Source organism: Brachyistius frenatus, unplaced genomic scaffold (genome assembly GCF_029030835.1).
Source record: "Brachyistius frenatus isolate BFR_SWC_R1_liver_20210118 unplaced genomic scaffold, ASM2903083v1 Contig_137, whole genome shotgun sequence".
Taxonomy (NCBI): domain Eukaryota; kingdom Metazoa; phylum Chordata; class Actinopteri; family Embiotocidae; genus Brachyistius; species Brachyistius frenatus.
The window spans coordinates 926,719-942,944 of NW_027210736.1; the positions used below are offsets into that span (position 1 = coordinate 926,719).

At 45.3% G+C, this 16,226-nt stretch overlaps 2 protein-coding genes across 2 annotated transcripts in view; one reads left to right on the forward strand and one right to left on the reverse strand.

Moving 5' to 3' along the window:
- Positions 1-2,104: 2,104 nt before the first annotated feature.
- Positions 2,105-3,666, forward strand: tnfb (tumor necrosis factor b (TNF superfamily, member 2)). Its single transcript, XM_069714991.1, has 4 exons — positions 2,105-2,360; positions 2,449-2,503; positions 2,590-2,649; positions 2,854-3,666. Exons 1-4 carry the CDS (start codon positions 2,172-2,174, stop codon positions 3,315-3,317), a joined length of 768 nt encoding a protein of 255 aa, XP_069571092.1. The 5' UTR covers positions 2,105-2,171; the 3' UTR covers positions 3,318-3,666.
- Positions 3,667-4,872: 1,206 nt separating this feature from the next.
- Positions 4,873-16,226, reverse strand: part of gabbr1a (gamma-aminobutyric acid (GABA) B receptor, 1a) — a 64,678-nt gene continuing 53,324 nt past the window's right edge. Inside the window, exons 19-24 of the mRNA XM_069715055.1 lie at positions 15,533-15,643; positions 13,320-13,413; positions 12,245-12,372; positions 9,874-10,002; positions 8,676-8,819; positions 4,873-8,121 (exon numbers count right to left, since the gene is read on the reverse strand). Of these exons, the coding sequence (XP_069571156.1) occupies positions 7,837-8,121; positions 8,676-8,819; positions 9,874-10,002; positions 12,245-12,372; positions 13,320-13,413; positions 15,533-15,643 (891 nt within the window). The 3' untranslated portion in view covers positions 4,873-7,836. The remainder of the gene's footprint in view (positions 8,122-8,675; positions 8,820-9,873; positions 10,003-12,244; positions 12,373-13,319; positions 13,414-15,532; positions 15,644-16,226) is intronic.

Here is a 16,226-nt window from a genome sequence, read left to right on the forward strand (position 1 = left end):
AACAACACAGTAACACCTTCGGAGGTGGAGGGACACCAAACCAACCATAACCAACACAATATACACACAAAGGAGCAAAATCATAACACAAACGCAAGAACCGAATACAAAAAGACACGAAACAACCAAAGAGAAATTACAAATGACCACAAAGACACAAAAACTGAATACAAAAAGGGACAAAATAACCCGACACAGAGAATAACCAGAGAAAGATGAAAACAAAATCATCACAAAGAGACACAAAATGACCACAAACAGATTAACAATGACCACAAACAGATTAACAATGACCACAAACAGATTAACAATGACCACAAACACAGAAAGAACCACAACAAAAAAGAAAGAAAGAAACACAAAATGACTTCTGGGATGCAAAATGATCGTAAAAAGACTCCAAACAAGCAGCCGTTGATCCACAAGGACCAGAAACAGACAGGAAATGACTCCAAAGTTAGAAGATTTAAAGCTGTTCATTGTTTCATGTTCAATAAACAAATGACTCATTCGTAATGTTCTGTTTTATTTAAAAGGACTTTAAAAGTTCCTCTTTAAAACTCCGCTGTTGACAAAACCAGCAGAAACCGAACGAAGCCCACATGGGGAAGTCGTCAGATGAAAACAGATCGGCGGACGTTCGAATCCCGTCTGAAAAGCAACAAAGTGAAAAAGGGAACGCGGCGAAGGAGAAGTGTAAAAAACCGGTTTGTCGAGAGGTTTGAACGAGTTGCATCACCGCCCGGTTCTGAAACAGAAAGCTGAGAGCTGCCAAGTTTTCTCTTTTCAGACCGAGCTGGATTTCACACATGAACAGTGTTATGGAAATAAAATGAAAAAATAAAAAACCCGGAAAAAGGAAAAAAAATCCTCAATATTTGACATCTGAGAATTTATTACTTCTTGTTTCCGGTTTCAGTTTTTAATTATTTTCCTTGTTGTCATCTTGTTTTGTTGTTGTTGTTGTTTTTAAACCTCCATGACATAAAAATAAATAATATTCAGTTCAAAATAATCATCATGTTTACATTTCAGGTGTTTGTGCTGAAAGATGAACGTTAAAAACATTTTCTTTGAACTGCTGTTTTTCTGATTGTTATTCGATCATCGTGTTGTTAAGACTCGTCAGAGTTCACTTGTTTTGTTTTAACGGTTTATTTTGTGAAGCACTTTGTAACTGAAGTTTAGAAAAGTGCTGTACAAATGAAGTTTATTATTATTATTATTTAACTACATTATAAGTGTGTTAGAAAAGAGCACTCGTGGCCCGGCGGGGGTTGAAGGTAAAGGGTGGGTTGAAGGTAAAGTGTAAATGAACATGCCGTAGTATGACTCTGGTGTTTGTGCACAAATGTGTGTGAGTGTGTGTGTGGGAGTGTGAGTGTGTGTGTGTGTGTGTGTGTGTGTGTGTGTGTGTGTGTAAACAGTGTGTGTGTGTGTGTGTGTGTGTGTGTGTGTGTGTGTGTGTGTGTGTGTGTGTGTGTGTGTGTGTGTGTGTGTGTGTGTGAGTGTGAGTGTGTGTGTGAGTGTGTGTGAGTGAGTGTGTGTGTGAGTGTGTGTGTGAGTGTGTGTGTGTGAGTGTGTGTGTGTGGGAGTGTGAGTGTGTGTGTGTGTGTGAGTGTGTTGTGTGTGTGTGTGTGTGTGTGTGTGTGTGTGTGTGTGTGTGTGTGTGTGTGTGTGTGGTGTGTGTGTGCACAAAGTGTGTGTGTGTGTGTGTGTGAGTGTGTTGTGTGTGTGTGTGTGTGTGTGAGTGTGTGTGTGTGTGTGTGTGTGTGTGTGTGTGTGTGTGTGTGTGTGTGTGTGTGTGTGTGTGTGTGTGTGTGTGTGTGTGTGTGTGTGTGTGTGTGTGTGTGTGTGTGTGTGATTTTTCTAAAAACCCATAAAACTTGGCCACCGACCGCGTTCCCATCCTGAAACCACGACTCCCGACGTGTTCTGCGTTCCACTGAGCGGTGTGTTGTGTTTCCCTCTCGCTGCTCTGCTGCTGCTCGTTCTCCACTTACAGTGACATCACTGGAGTTTCCCTTCTGCAGGAGCCGCTGCCGCTGCATAAATACTACGAGCTCTCTGGGCAGGAGTTCATTCTGACACCAAAACACAGAAGTCTGAGCACTCGAAGCACCTGAGGAACCTTTTTAAATTTCAGCTGCTGGATTCCTCTCGGCGACGGCATGGTGGCGTACACGGGTGCTCCGGGGGACGTGGAGGTCGGGGCGGAGGGCGGGACGGTGGTCCTGGTCCAGAAGAAGCCCTCCGGCGGGTGGATGTGGAAGACCTGCGGGTCCCTGCTGCTCGTGGCTCTTTGCGTCGGCGGCGTCCTGCTGTTCGCTGTGAAGTGGAGCGAGAGGCCCGAGGCGACGGTGAGGACGCTCTCTGAACTCTTATCTTCTGAAACCTCCTGTGGTGCACGACCAGCTCGTCAAACCGCTGCTTCTTCTCTCCTTGCAGACACAAGCGGGTGAGACGGAGGCGCTAACCGAGAACGACGCGGCCGAGAAAGCAGGTGATGACATGCAGGAGGAGGTTTTGAAGGGCTGTTTAAATCTCGGTGGATTATTTGTGAACTCTCGTGTCTGTCGCTCTCCTCAGATCCCCACGACACGCTGAGGCGGATCAGCAGCCGAGCCAAGGCGGCCATCCATCTGGAAGGTGAGTCAGCGCCCGCCTCGGTCCTCGGTCCTCAGTGACCTCATGATCTCGCCTTAAAAACAGCCTTTCTTCCTCTGATGTCTGTAGCTTCTCTTTTCTCGACACAATAAGGAAGTCTTTGCAGCGGTTGTTCATTGACTTCAGTCAATGTTTCTCGTTCCCTCCGCGGCTCTGACTCTTTCTCCCGTTTGTTTTTTTTCTCAGGCAGCTACGAGGACGACGAGAGTCCGAGCAGCGAGCTGGAGTGGAGGAACGGTCGGGACCAGGCGTTCGCTCAGGGCGGCCTGCGGCTGGAGAACAACCAGATCGTCATCCCGAAGACGGGCCCGTACTTCGTCTACAGCCAGGCGTCCTTCAGGACGTCCTGCGGCGTCGCGGCGGACGGCGGCGAGCGAGCCGAGAGGCAGCGAAGGCCCCTCAGCCACCGGATCTGGCGCTACACGGACGTCTTCGGGAGCAACGTGTCCCTGATGAGCGCCATGAGGACGGCGTGCCAGAACGCGGCGCAGGACGACGGCCTCCGGGCCGGGCAGGCCTGGTACAACGCCATCTACCTCGGCGCCGTCTTCCACCTCCACAAAGGAGACCGGCTGCAGACGGAGACCAACCAGCTGCCGGAGCTGGACACCAACGAGGGCAAAACCTTCTTCGGCGCCTTCGCACTTTAAAACCACTCCTGCTTTTACATTTTATTTTTATATTTTTTTTATTCATCCTCATGGTGATGTACAAATCTTTAAATCTCAATGGAGATAAAAACTTTAAAAGACTTTTTTTTTTAATAACTATAAACTGTAACAGTTTGCGACATTATTTCTATTCTAGGCACTTTTATGTTTTGACTTTGTTTTGACTTTATTGAAGCTGACCTGAGATTGTAGTCGACCGGACTTCCTCTGATGTATCAGGTGACGACACGACACGGCTCTACACCGGAGAGTCTCCACTTCCTATTGCAGGCTGCGTGTATTTATTTTGTATTTATTTTGTATTTATATCAGTGGGATGTAGTGTTAAATGATGATATTTATATGATATTAAAAATGTAAAAAAAAAATACAAATACAAAGGAGGAAACTCATTTCATTGCAAACAAGAGATTTTATAGCTGAGTTGGCAAACAGCTCCAACCAGCCAAGACCACACACACACACACACACACACACACACACACACACACACACACACACACACACACACACACACACACACACACACACACACACACACACACACACACACACACACACACACACACACACACTGTACTTGGCAGAAGTTGCTGTGAAATTCCTCCACAGCCAGCAAATACTTCCCTTGTTAGATCACAAGTGGAGGGGAATTTCCTGCTTTTTTTTTTCTTTTATTTTCTGGGCGTCTTGCTGAATGCTGTGTCAGGTGGAGGCCCACAGAAGCCTCAAACCCAGAGCGGGTTTTCCCCGCCAACATCCCCCCCCCACTCTCTTCCTTCTCCTCCACCAACCCCTCCCCTCCATTACCACATACTTCATCTTCAGTCAGCTGGAGAGACTCTGGGAGAAGCTCTGTGTGTGTGTGTGTGTGTGTGTGTGTGTGTGTGTGTGTGTGTGTGTGTGTGTGTGTGTGTGTGTGTGTGTGTGTGTGTGTTGTGTCTGTGTGTGTGTGTGTGGGGGGGATCATGGGACAGCGACACACAGCTGGTTCCGTCACGGCATCATCGGCTAAAAATAAACAACAATTAAAAAAACAACACAAAAAGTGGAAGCACTCGAGAGCAATTTGTCTACTTTTGTTTCACTTGCCAGCTAGAAACATCCACTTATCGTCACGGTAACGAGGCTCCACACCGGGCTTCGCTGCTGCTGAGGTCTTCTTCTCTGAGGTCTTCTTCTCTGAGGTCTTCTTCTCCGAGGTCTTCTTCTCTGAGGTCTTCTTCTCTGAGGTCTTCTTCTCTGAGGTCTTCTTCTCTGAGGTCTTCTTCTCTGAGGTCTTCTTCTCCGAGGTCTTCTTCTCCGAGGTCTTCTTCTCCGAGGTCTTCTTCTCTGAAGTCTCCTCGCAGGTCGACCTTGATGTAAAAAAATTAATTAATTAATTAAAAAAATTAAAAAAAATTATATATATATATAAAAGCTTCACTCACAAATACAAACTAAAAAAAAAAGGGTCCAAAAAGCTACAAATAAACGGTGACATCTAGTGGACAAAGTAAACAAACTGTTGACACTGAAACACACAAATACGCAGTGAAAAAAAAACAATTACTTTATTTATGGTAGCCATATATTTTGCATACACATACTCTGAAATATATTAACATTGAAGATCTTAGATATAGTGAATACAAATATCCCCAAATCCATGTATATTATTATGTATGTGCATGATAATAGAACATCTCCTAAATAATTTCTGGATTCTTATGTTACACCATCTGATCCGGGCGATGCACAGTTAATAAATATGGCCTATTTCATTCAATCTGCGTTGGCTGTGACCGACCGCCTCCGAACCCTGAGCTGAAAACGTGTTCCCAATAACAGCAACGTAAAAGTGGAGCAATTGTTGGCTTTAAAGTGCACGCTGAGATACATATAGATATTATTAGAAAATATTATTCACGTAGTGTTTGTTTTACCTGCTGATAGAGCTGTTCAGGCGTCATTGCTTTATAAAATCTGGAAAATAGCTCATGAATGAAATAGTACATCCAGATTAACTGCAGAATAAATACACGGTACTTTATATCCTTCTTCGATATTTTCTTTTACAATTTATCCAACGGCAACAAAAGACAACAAAAAACAACAACATCATTCCCGATTGTCTGTGGGAAAACATAAAATAATTAAAAAAAACGCTTACAGGAATGACGTGGAACAGATTCACATGTATAAAAACTGTGCTTTCTTTCAGTACATACAGAAGTAGCCGTCGCAGACGACCCTCGTCTCCCCGCCGTGGAAATATAAAGTCGCTTTTGATTTTCAGAAGGCGGAAACTTTTTATTCTGGCAAGTTGGAATTTGACGTCTTTAAGACCGTATTTAAAAGATGGACGACGTGTCGCCACTTCCTGCCACTGTGCAAAATTTAAAAAAGCGCTACCATCGTGCATGATGGCCACGCCCATTCTCAAGATATTCTGGCTTCACTTTTTTTGAGCCAAACTAAAAAAAAAAAATCGAAAATAGTTTCTTCCCAAATATGGTTCCTGTCATATTAAGATCTTATTATGTTGACGTTTGTTCAACTAATCAGTTTGTTATTGATTCGTTTTGTTCTGCTATAAACAGGGTGTATGTCATTTTGATTGACAGGAGGGAGGCAATTTCAAGAAAAATACTGTTCAATAATCACTCAACTGTCAACTGTCTGCTCGGTGCGTCGCTCTGATGACGGTGTGAAGCTGTGGCAGACTGATGATCTGCTGGTTCGACCTGCACAGGTTGAGTGCACCTTATCTTTTATTTTGAAGGAGTTCCACACAACTTTTTGAGTATGTAGTCGTCTTTGCATGTTTCAGCTGATGCTGTTCAGAACCTGTTGTTTAATGGCGGTTAACGCCACCTACTGACAGAAGGAACGCATTACAACCAGGTGCTGGTAAAAACACAGCCCAAACTCGACCACACCCCTCTTTGAACTTCCTGTGAGCCCACCGCCGCTGCCATTTTTTGAAGCTACATTTCATAACAAACGCTTAATTTCGATGTCGTCGCACTTAGCCACGCCCACTGGTCTCTGATTGGTCGGCCCTTCGGAGTGGCTGAGTGAACCTTAATGCGAAACCGACTGTAGTGACAGTAAAGACTGAAGCTGTGACGGACTAGCGCGGCCCCGCCTACCTTCTGCCCACAGCTTCAGGGCCAACCAATCAGAGACCAGTGGGCGTGGCTAAGCGCAACAACATCGAGGTTAACCGTTTGTTTTGAAATGTAGCTCCAACGATGTGGTGGGCTACAGGAAGTCCAACGAGGGGTGTGGTCGAGTTTGGGTTGGCAGGAGGCGGGACTTCGATACAACGTCTTCGGTGTAAGATGGCAGCGTTCAGTTCTGCCGTGTTTCCGTGCCGACGCCGTCTCCGATACAGTCTGCGGTTATCGACTACAAAATGCTGAAGTCGCCGATATCTGCGAGACGCATTAATATGCAGAAGGAGGGATGGTGTTCGGTGGCTACCGCTGGTACTACGCTGCTAAATGAATACAACACAAATCTCCAAAAATACATTGTAAAACATTTTCTCAAATCTATCAAAATTGTCCTTTCTAATCTGCAGGCTCTTCTCGTTTCCTCCTCGTTTCCTCCTCGTTTCCTCCTCGTTTCCTCCTCGTTTCCTCCTTGTCCTCGTGGCTCCACTATTCATGACGTTCACACATACCGGTGAAGGACTGGGTTATTAAAATGTAGTACTGTACTGGAATACAGACATCCATACATGCTGAGCTCCGCCGGCCCGTCTAAGTTATGGCTATTTAATAATGCACGTTATCTTGTTTGGAGTTGTTCCGCTCCGCAGAGGAAGAAGAAAAACTGTACATTGCTTCGTCCCCTTATTTTTTTTTTTTTTTAAATGTTTCCAGTTTTTCACGACTCTCCTGAAAAGTAAAAAAACTAAAACAAATAATAGAACAACACCTCCATGACAGAAACAGATCAAATAGTACAGAACGATATAAACCACTATTGGATGAAGTCAACGAACTCCAGAGACGGAAATTGTGGAGACGAAATCGCAAAGACACGAAAACACAAAACGTTTCCTGTCGAGAGCCTCGACGACGCGGCGCCTCCACAACAGAACCGGTGAGGAATGATTGAAGAGATCCTTCGTTCACTTGGTCTCAGGGAGGGAAAAACAAGAAGAGAGAGACCTGGAGTGCTGCTTGTCACAGGTGTGCTTGTTGCCGTGCCGACCTGCCGCCGGTGCCGTGAGCACGGTGCGATGGAAGCTGTGAGGACGGTTGTGTTTTTTACCGGCGCCACGAAGCTGCCGAGTGTTCTGAAGCGGTGCCGCGACACCGCGGTGCTCTTCGCCCACACAAGTGAAAGTCACAGTGTCTCGTTGTGTGTTTTTGTGTGACCCCTCCCACTTCCCCTCCTGTGTGTGTGTGTGTGTGTGTGTGTGTGTGTGTGTGTATGTGTGTGTGTGTGCACCGTGCGTCCGTCTGACCCCGCCTCTGACTCCGCCCCCTCCCCCGCGACACGCCTACTTGTACAGCAGTGGGATCTGGCTGTTGTGACAGTGGTTGCGGCTCATCTTGCTTTCCGCCGGGTAGAGGTTGGACGAGTTGGAGAAGGACGGCGGCAGGGCGTGATTGTCCATGGCGGGGTTGGGATAGCCGGGCGGGGGCAGCAGGGACTTGGGGTCCGGCTGGCCGGAGGGCGGCGGGGCGTTGTGGTTCTGGTTCTGGCCCGAGGAGGGTCGGCGGCGGTTGCGTAGAGCCTGTCGCTCGGCCAGCTGGTTGCGGAGCGCCGAAACCCTCTCTTCTTTCTACAAACACGAAGAGGACGAGGAGGAGGTGTCAGCCAATCAGCATTCAGCAGCGTGTAACAGGTTTATAATAACAATAATAATGATAAACTTTATTTTTTTAAAGCACTTTTCTAAACTTCAGTTACAAAGCGCTTCGCATAAAATAAGCCATTAAAACGAAACACCGAATAAATCAGCAAATGCTCTCCAATGAAAGTTTTCAGATGTGGAGGTTTATATAAGTGATTTAAAACTAATAAACTCATTTAAAATGCATCAAAACAAGAAGCTATTTTAATATCTGATTAACTGGTTTGGAAACATTTGCAAGTTTTATTTTAAGACGTCATCACAGAGTTCGCATGTCAACAAACTGATAAAACCGCTCAGCGCGTTGAAGACAATCGTAGCTTCGTAGGAACAGACTATCGATCGAACCTCGTATCGTTCATGCAGATCCCTGAAATCTGTAAAAAAAAATTATTTCTTCATTTTGCTTTCAGTCAGCCTCAAAACCTCAACTTTTAAAATGATTCTAAAAAACCCTGAAGTGTGTGTTTAATGTGGTTCACCTCCTGGATGATCTTCTGCAGCTCCCGGTTCTCCCTCTCCAGCTGCCGGGACTTCTCCTCGTCGTTGTTGTTGGTGGACGAGCCCGTCTTCAGCGTGTCCTGCTGCTCCGACTGCCACTCGCCGCGGGTGATGAGGCGCCGCATCTGCAAAAACCCAACAGGAAGAGAGTCGGGAAAAAGAAGACAAAAATCGGACCAAAAAAAAAAAAAATCTGCTAAAAGCTTCAAATATTTTTCCCCGTTTCTGAAGTGAATTTAGAGCGTCGATGCTTTTATTTTGGCGAGATCTCTCCGTCTCCCAGAAATAGCCAAGAGACTCAAACAGCGGTGATGACGGTGTGATTTCCTCTCTAACGAGGTTTGGATGTCTGTGGGCGGCTCCGTCTGCACCACACGGCTCCGTCTGCACCACCCGGCTCCGTCTGCACCACACGGCTCTGTCTGCACCACCCGGCTCCCTCTGCACCACCCCACCCGGCTCCCTCTGCACCACCCGGCTCTGTCTGCCCCACACGGCTCCCTCTGCACCACCCCACCCGGCTCCCTCTGCACCACCCCACCCGGCTCCCTCTGCACCACCCCACCCGGCTCCCTCTGCACCACCCCACCCGGCTCCCTCTGCACCACCCCACCCGGCTCCCTCTGCACCACCCCACCCGGCTCCGCTGCTATTTATTCCACACAAGAAAAACTGAAGCTTGTTGCTGCCAGATGAAGGAAAAAAAATAATAATCTCCCACTTTGTTTTGTGCCGGAGGATTTATTTCATCTAAACGTTTTAAAGCAGCTATAAATGTCAAATTAAATTTAAAAAAAAGTTAAAGTTTGACATTCAAAGCTCTCGTAAATAACGAAGAGATGAGTCCGTTTATTAACTTCACATTTGCTCAGTGGGCGCCGATTAACGCTCGTTAGGTTGATCTGATTTAACTGAAGTATTTTCTTCCTAGTGTCTGAAGAGTTTTTCATATTAAAGGGACGTTTTTTTTTTTAGACCCACGGGTGCTCAGACAGAGTAAATATATTTGGAGGGTGGACGGGAAAACGACAACTAAATCAATCTGAAAGCAGTAAAAACAGCCGTATTACTGCATCGAAGCTGTCGGACTGAGCGGCGGCGGGAGGAGCCGTGCGACCTTTTGATTTTACTGTAACGTGAGTGCGAGAGCAGCTTTCTCAGTCGGACGAGTCGGAGCACCTTGGGAACAAACAGCACCACCAGAGTGATGTAGGCCGAGAAGACGACCGCCAGAGCTGCGAAGGCGAAGGAGGCGTCCTGCTGCGACGACAGAATCATGGTCACCGGAGCCGTGATGAGGCACAACACCTGCAGGAAGCAGAGACAGGAGGGTTAACGTAAAGACAGCGCATCAGGAGAGCGTCTGGCTGTCGTTCCGGGGGAAGGACTCCCGTGTGACAACAGCATTAAAAAGTCATGACGGAAGCGGCGGCAATCACCGCGCTGTCATCTCATCGGGGGCGAAGACGAAGGAGGTCCCTTAACTAGAGACATAAAACTGAAATGGGAGCATCATCACGGCGACATTAGACGAGCTGCGTTCAAAGAGCTCGTAAATAACGACGAGATGAGTCCGTTTATTAACTTGGCGACCGCTCGGTGCGCGCCGATAAACGCTCGTTACATTTACAATATAAAAACATTCAGTGCAGAGCAGGAGGAGACTTCACATATTTATACATTCAAATGATGGAGACAAATAACAACAAAATACAGGCGACAACAATCACAGCGAAACCAGTAAAGTCAGTATAAGAGCACAAAGACGTGGTGATGGATTCAGTACTTAAGAAAACAGCAGGCCATCCCATAATGTGGTACGGGCAGAGTAGGAATGAACCTGTGAATTTTACTTTAAAGTAAACTGTTCAGGATTATTTTCTCCCTTCGAGTATATTTTACAAATTAAAAAACACATTTGAAAAGCAAGAATATGGTAAATGGTGAGAATGTGGAGTATAAATTAGATCATAATACCGAGTCTCCAGACTAACGCAGGAAAAACCTCCGTTAAAAACTTCGGATCCAAACAGAATTTCTCTCTGCAGCAGTTAAAGTGACAGAAAATGCTTTTTACATCAATTCCAAAGTTGCTGCGTGACAGGAGAGTCAGGTTCGGTCTAAAGTGGCCGCCGACCGTAATGGCTGCTATCTGGGTGTAAAGTGCGTCCTCGGTGTCTCGGATGATTCACTCGCTATTAACGGCCGTTTGTCAGACCCCCTCCCCCCTTTCTGACCCCCCACCCCCATTTTCCAACCTACTCCTGCAATAACGGATCCATACAGAAGCACCCAGCTCACCGAGCACAGACGTCTCCATGTAAATGTGCAGCACTTACACGCTCGAGCTGCATCAGACTGCAGTTTATTCTGTATTTTATTTAACTTTCTTCTTTTTCACAAAGACCCGTTGACTTATGCAAAAGACACCTGCAGCATAAGAATCGTTCCATCATCACGGTTGAGCTGACTGGGTTATAAAAAAAATAAATAATAATAATTAAAACCTGTTTCTGTCTTTTTACAATTCGTTTTACAAACATCAAGTCGACATTTATATCCTGAAGTCAGAAAGATTTTCTTATTGGATTTATGAGGATCAATGTAACCAGGTGAAAATAAAAACCTTGATTGTCATCACAGACTGGATATAAAAGAGTTCGTAACTTCCGGGTCTGTAAAATGGTTCCGATCCAGAAGTGTCTTCAGCTGCAATACCAGCGAGTGCCACTAGAAGTCGGCTCCAAAAAGCCTCCGGCTCCATAGACTCCCATTCAACTTCTCTCATCAAATCCAAAGTGAATAAAATGTGTCCATCAGTTATCTCGGTGTTGTTAGCTAAAGTCACTCCTTCTTCTTAGTTTTCTGGAGGTCCATCTGAAAATAATCCCTCATTCATTAGAAAAGAAGATTCAAGAAGACCTGTTTTTGGGGGCGTGTCTGTTTGATTGACAGGTCTGTGGTGCAGTCAGGTTACAGCTATCGGTGGGCGGGACGTAGTATCGTCAGGTTTCCAATCAGATCGGTCAGATCCACTGCTGGCTCCTCCCCCAGCTCGTCCAAATATGGTCACTTCCTGCTCCAAACCGCTCTGAACTAGTAAAGATGGTGACGGACAGAATCTGAACTGGAGGATTCATAACGTTCACAAACCAACGATGACATCACTGCTGGTTGATGACATCACTGCTGGTTTCCACTCGATAGAATACACCACAGAAGCATCAAGTTATCTGTGACATTAACCTTCTTAAATTCCCCCCAAGCAGCGACCTGTGAATTTGCTGTTTTCAAGCCTCCACCGTGGCCATCTTGTTTTTTTGTATGCAGAATTGACCATATTTGGACAAGCTGGAAGCCTAACTGCACCACAGGCCTGTCAATCAAACCAAACACGCCCCCCAAAATACCGTTTTTTACTTCCAATATTTAATGAATGCTGGAATTATTTTCAGATTTACCGCCAGAACACGGATCAGAAGGAGTTTATCTAACGACACCATGATGACTCGTGGAAGTGATGATGGGTTTTTCCTGTTTCTGTACTCACGGCCACGTTGTAAATAGCCATTCCCACGGCCCGGTGGTCATTGATCTTCTCCGTGGAGACGGACTTGGTCTCGTACGCCAGGAAAATGCCCAGCAGCAGCAGCAGACCCTTGTAGCCATAAACCACACCTGAAGGAAGGACGCAGGTAGAACAGAGAGGAAGTTATTTACACATGGAAAACAAATCAGGCAAAACAAAATGAAAGCAGCCGGGTTCTGTCCGAGGTTTCTTCCTGTCAAAGGGAAATTTTCCTTCCCACTGTCGGAAGTGTTTTTTGCTCCTGAACACACCTCATTTTCAGACGAGTGCTCAGACGGGGTGAATATATTCGGACGCTGGACGGGAACATGACAACTAATTCAATCTGAAACTAGTAAAGACAGCTGTACTGCGTTTAGTGCTGCTTTTCACAGATGAATGATTTATTGATTTTAAACCTATGAGAGTTGTGCAGAAAGAAAAAAAAACAAAAAAAAAACTGTCAATGCAATGAATATTATGCAGGAAAAAAGGTTGAATGTGTAGAAACGACAAAGGAGAACGAATTTAACGGAGGAAAGAAAAGAAAAGAAATCTGTGACTGAGTGAGTTGGACGCTTCTTCACTGTCCATTGTCTCTTTACGCCGCCTGATATTAAAGCACCGTCTTTTCTTCTCAGGGAAACGATCCGCTGTGGGGCAATGGCCCAGTTTGTGACCCACATTATTTGAATTTCAGCACCATTATACTTTTATAAGAGCTGCCACGCGATGAAAGACAGCAGAGGGAGGAGGGGGGGGGGGGGGGGGGGCTGTGAAATGAGACATGTTTAATTCACAATGAATGGCCGCCGTGACATGTGTGTCTGTGTGTGTGTGTGTGTGTGTGTGTGTGTGTGTGTGTGTGTGTGTGTGTGTGTGTGTGTGTGTGTGTGTGTGTGTGTGTGTGTGTGTGTGTGTGTGTGTGTGTCTCTGTGTGTGTGTTTGTGTGCAGCAGAGATATAAAAAGCCGGAGCAGAGCAGAGAGCAGCGGCGGGTGGACGGACAGACGGACGGACGGACAGACGGACGGACGGACGGACGGACGGACGGATACCGAGCCACGTGTTCATCTTCTCCGAGCTGCAGTGCTCCAGCAGCGGCTGGATCAGGACGTCCAGGTCTTCCTTCGGGGCCTCTCTGGTGAACTTCTGCTCAGATGAAGGAGAAAGCAGAGATAATAGGAAACGATGAGGCAGCAGCAGAACACTGGAGAGAGAAAAATGCAGAGTAAGCCCCTCCCCCCTCCCCCCGACAGGTAAACAGGTCCCTCCAGCACGTCGGATATAGATGACTGATTTTACAGGATATCGGATATCCGATAAATATGAAACATGGCTGTTTAAAAACTCTTACGAGGTCGGGCCGTGCGGATCTGTTCATCTCCTGTGTGTTCATGGTCAGGATACGATGTTTACGTGACAACATCGGCGACACCACAATTTATAATCTGGAGACTTTCCCGTTATCTCATTTACACCAAAGTCCCTCCGGGAAATTGCGGTACAGAATTATTAAAGCAAAACTGTCCGCAAAATTCGTGAAAAAAAACATCGTGAACAAGAAGCTCTGACATCATAAAGTCGCCTTTCAAAATAAAACGGACTCAACAAAACTAAGTGTTCATTTCCAACCAGCGAGCCCCCCCCCCCACCCCCAACACCACCCCTGTCTCTCACCATCAAAACAAACTAACTGCAACAACAGGAAGTGACGGGGTTTGTGGGAAATGTGGTCTTATGATGTAATGAGTTTTCTTCACGTCCAGCTGTAAGAGACTGAACTTTGTTTTAGTGTTGAATGTCTGTTCTGGAAAGATCCGTCACTTTTAGAGTCTTTTTTTTTTTTTTTTTTTAATCAACATTCATCTTTTTTTTGTTGTTGCAATTTTTACTAATTTCTGCCATTTTATCAGAAAAAAAGTCACTTAAAACACCAAAATCTTTGAAACAATCTACTGTAAAATAATACTTTTTTTTAGCACAACAATCACCAAAAAAACTTAAACCCTGGAGGGACTGGTTTATGATTATATTTTTTACTTGACAAGCCATTTCTGGTAACGCCACACCTGCACATATATCCTGATACGATGTTTACACGCCACAGTTTCCCCGTTTCTATCCAGCTCGTGTTCCCAGGTTGCTGTGCAGTAATGCAGGAGCAGAAAAGATGACGAGGACAGCAAGAATACAGTTTCTAATCAATATTTTCCTGTCAGTAATAAAATGCATGCGAACGTTTTCATTTTATGAAAAAAGCTTTGCAGCATATTTGAGCTCTCAGCTGTTAAAAAAAAAAAAAAAAAAAAAAAAAAAAGCTCTTAAAACTCTTCAAAAACAGTAAATCCGGTACTAACGTCAGAAACAAGACTTTAAATGAACTATAATATTTCTCTGCACAGCGTCGGTGTTTTTGTCGAAAATATGTCACTTGAATTTACCGCTTGTGTTTGCTGCCCTCAAAAGAATAAAAAAAAAAATATATCAGCAACGAGTTCAGAGAAAAACGTACAACACATCTGAGGAGGGCAGAATAACTCCTTCTAACATGAATAATATCTTCTGAGACTGAAGCTAAAGCAGCCGTCGGTAACTTTATTATTTACACCTGTGTTTCCCCTCCTGTCTGTTAAATCTGTGACCTCTGCTTGAGTTTTTAGAAATAAAAGAAAAAAGCTGCATTTACTGAATTTTGGCCTCCAAAAGGGAAGAAAACAGAAACAAAAACAACGTATTTGCAGTCATTCGTTTTGTTGGTTTTCTAACTGTGATAGAAAAACAAAACAAGTGAGCTAACAGGGGCTAAAAAACAACAGCATATTTCTGCAGTGCAACCTGACAGTTGTGTGTTTTTTCTGCCCTTTGTTTCCGTGTTCATAACAAAGATGTTAATTATTGCAGCTTTTGACATTCAGCAGCCAGAAGGAGTAAAAACTCTGCTGCTGTGTTTCTGGCAGCCGCTTCGGTTTATGAACGTTATCGACTGAAGAATTAATGATTCAAACAGCGACACAGAGCAGCAGCGAACAGATCCGCGCTTTGTGTACAAAGAAAATGAATGTGCTGCACAAGAGTTTCTGAGTATTGTGGCCTTTTTAGTAAAAAAAACAAACAAAAAAAAAAGATGCTGAAGGGGTTTCATGTGTAATTTTAAATGTGAGATGATGATGTTTGTTTACAGTATAAATGTCACAATTAACTGCTGTTTAATCAAACGTTATTAAGCACAAATAAACACAACGGAGTGTAAATGTCAGAGTGACGTTACCTCCACCGTGACATGCAGCGGATCCACGATCTGCCAGATCATCAGGGACAGGAAGTCGATGGCCAGCAGCACGCCGACCGTCGCGTACAGTTTCCACGGCTCCAGGTGTTGCTGTGACGACAAACAACACACACACACACACACACACACACACACACACACACACACACACACACACACACACACACACACACACACACACACACACACACACACACACACACACACACACGAGTCATCACTATCCAAGGGCGTCACGAGGCCACGCCACAAACAAAGACAAACGACCGGGATGCACAATCCGACAGGCGTCACAGTTGATTTCTGGATGACCGGGTTGTTTGTTGTGTGTGTGTGTGTGTGTGTGTGTGTGTGTGTGTGTGTGTGTGTGTGTGTGTGTTCGTGACGGGAGTGTGTAAGTGCCTGTATTTGTGCTGCCAGCTGAAATCAGCACAGAGATGACGCAAGCTTTCTGAAAAAGCGACCGGCATCAACTCCATGATTCACTAGAAATATGACTCCGCCTCCTCACTGGTAATATAGAATTAGAATAGAAATTCACATAACATGTAATATAATGTAGTTTCTACTTGTTATAGTTCTATTAAATGACCCATTTGGTGAAGTCGGGTCTCTTGGTCCTTTTTGGTCGCTTCGAGCACCCGTACCATAACACCACGGATAGTCATCAGAT

Excerpts from the sequence above, each read along its gene's own strand:
- tnfb (XM_069714991.1), top strand. The coding sequence starts at position 2,172 with ATGGTGGCGTACACGGGTGCTCCGGGGGACGTGGAGGTCGGGGCGGAG. Across the intron at positions 2,504-2,589 it reads CGACGCGGCCGAGAAAGCAG|ATCCCCACGACACGCTGAGG; the intron begins GTGATGACATGC and ends CGCTCTCCTCAG. Across the intron at positions 2,650-2,853 it reads GGCGGCCATCCATCTGGAAG|GCAGCTACGAGGACGACGAG; the intron begins GTGAGTCAGCGC and ends TTTTTTTCTCAG.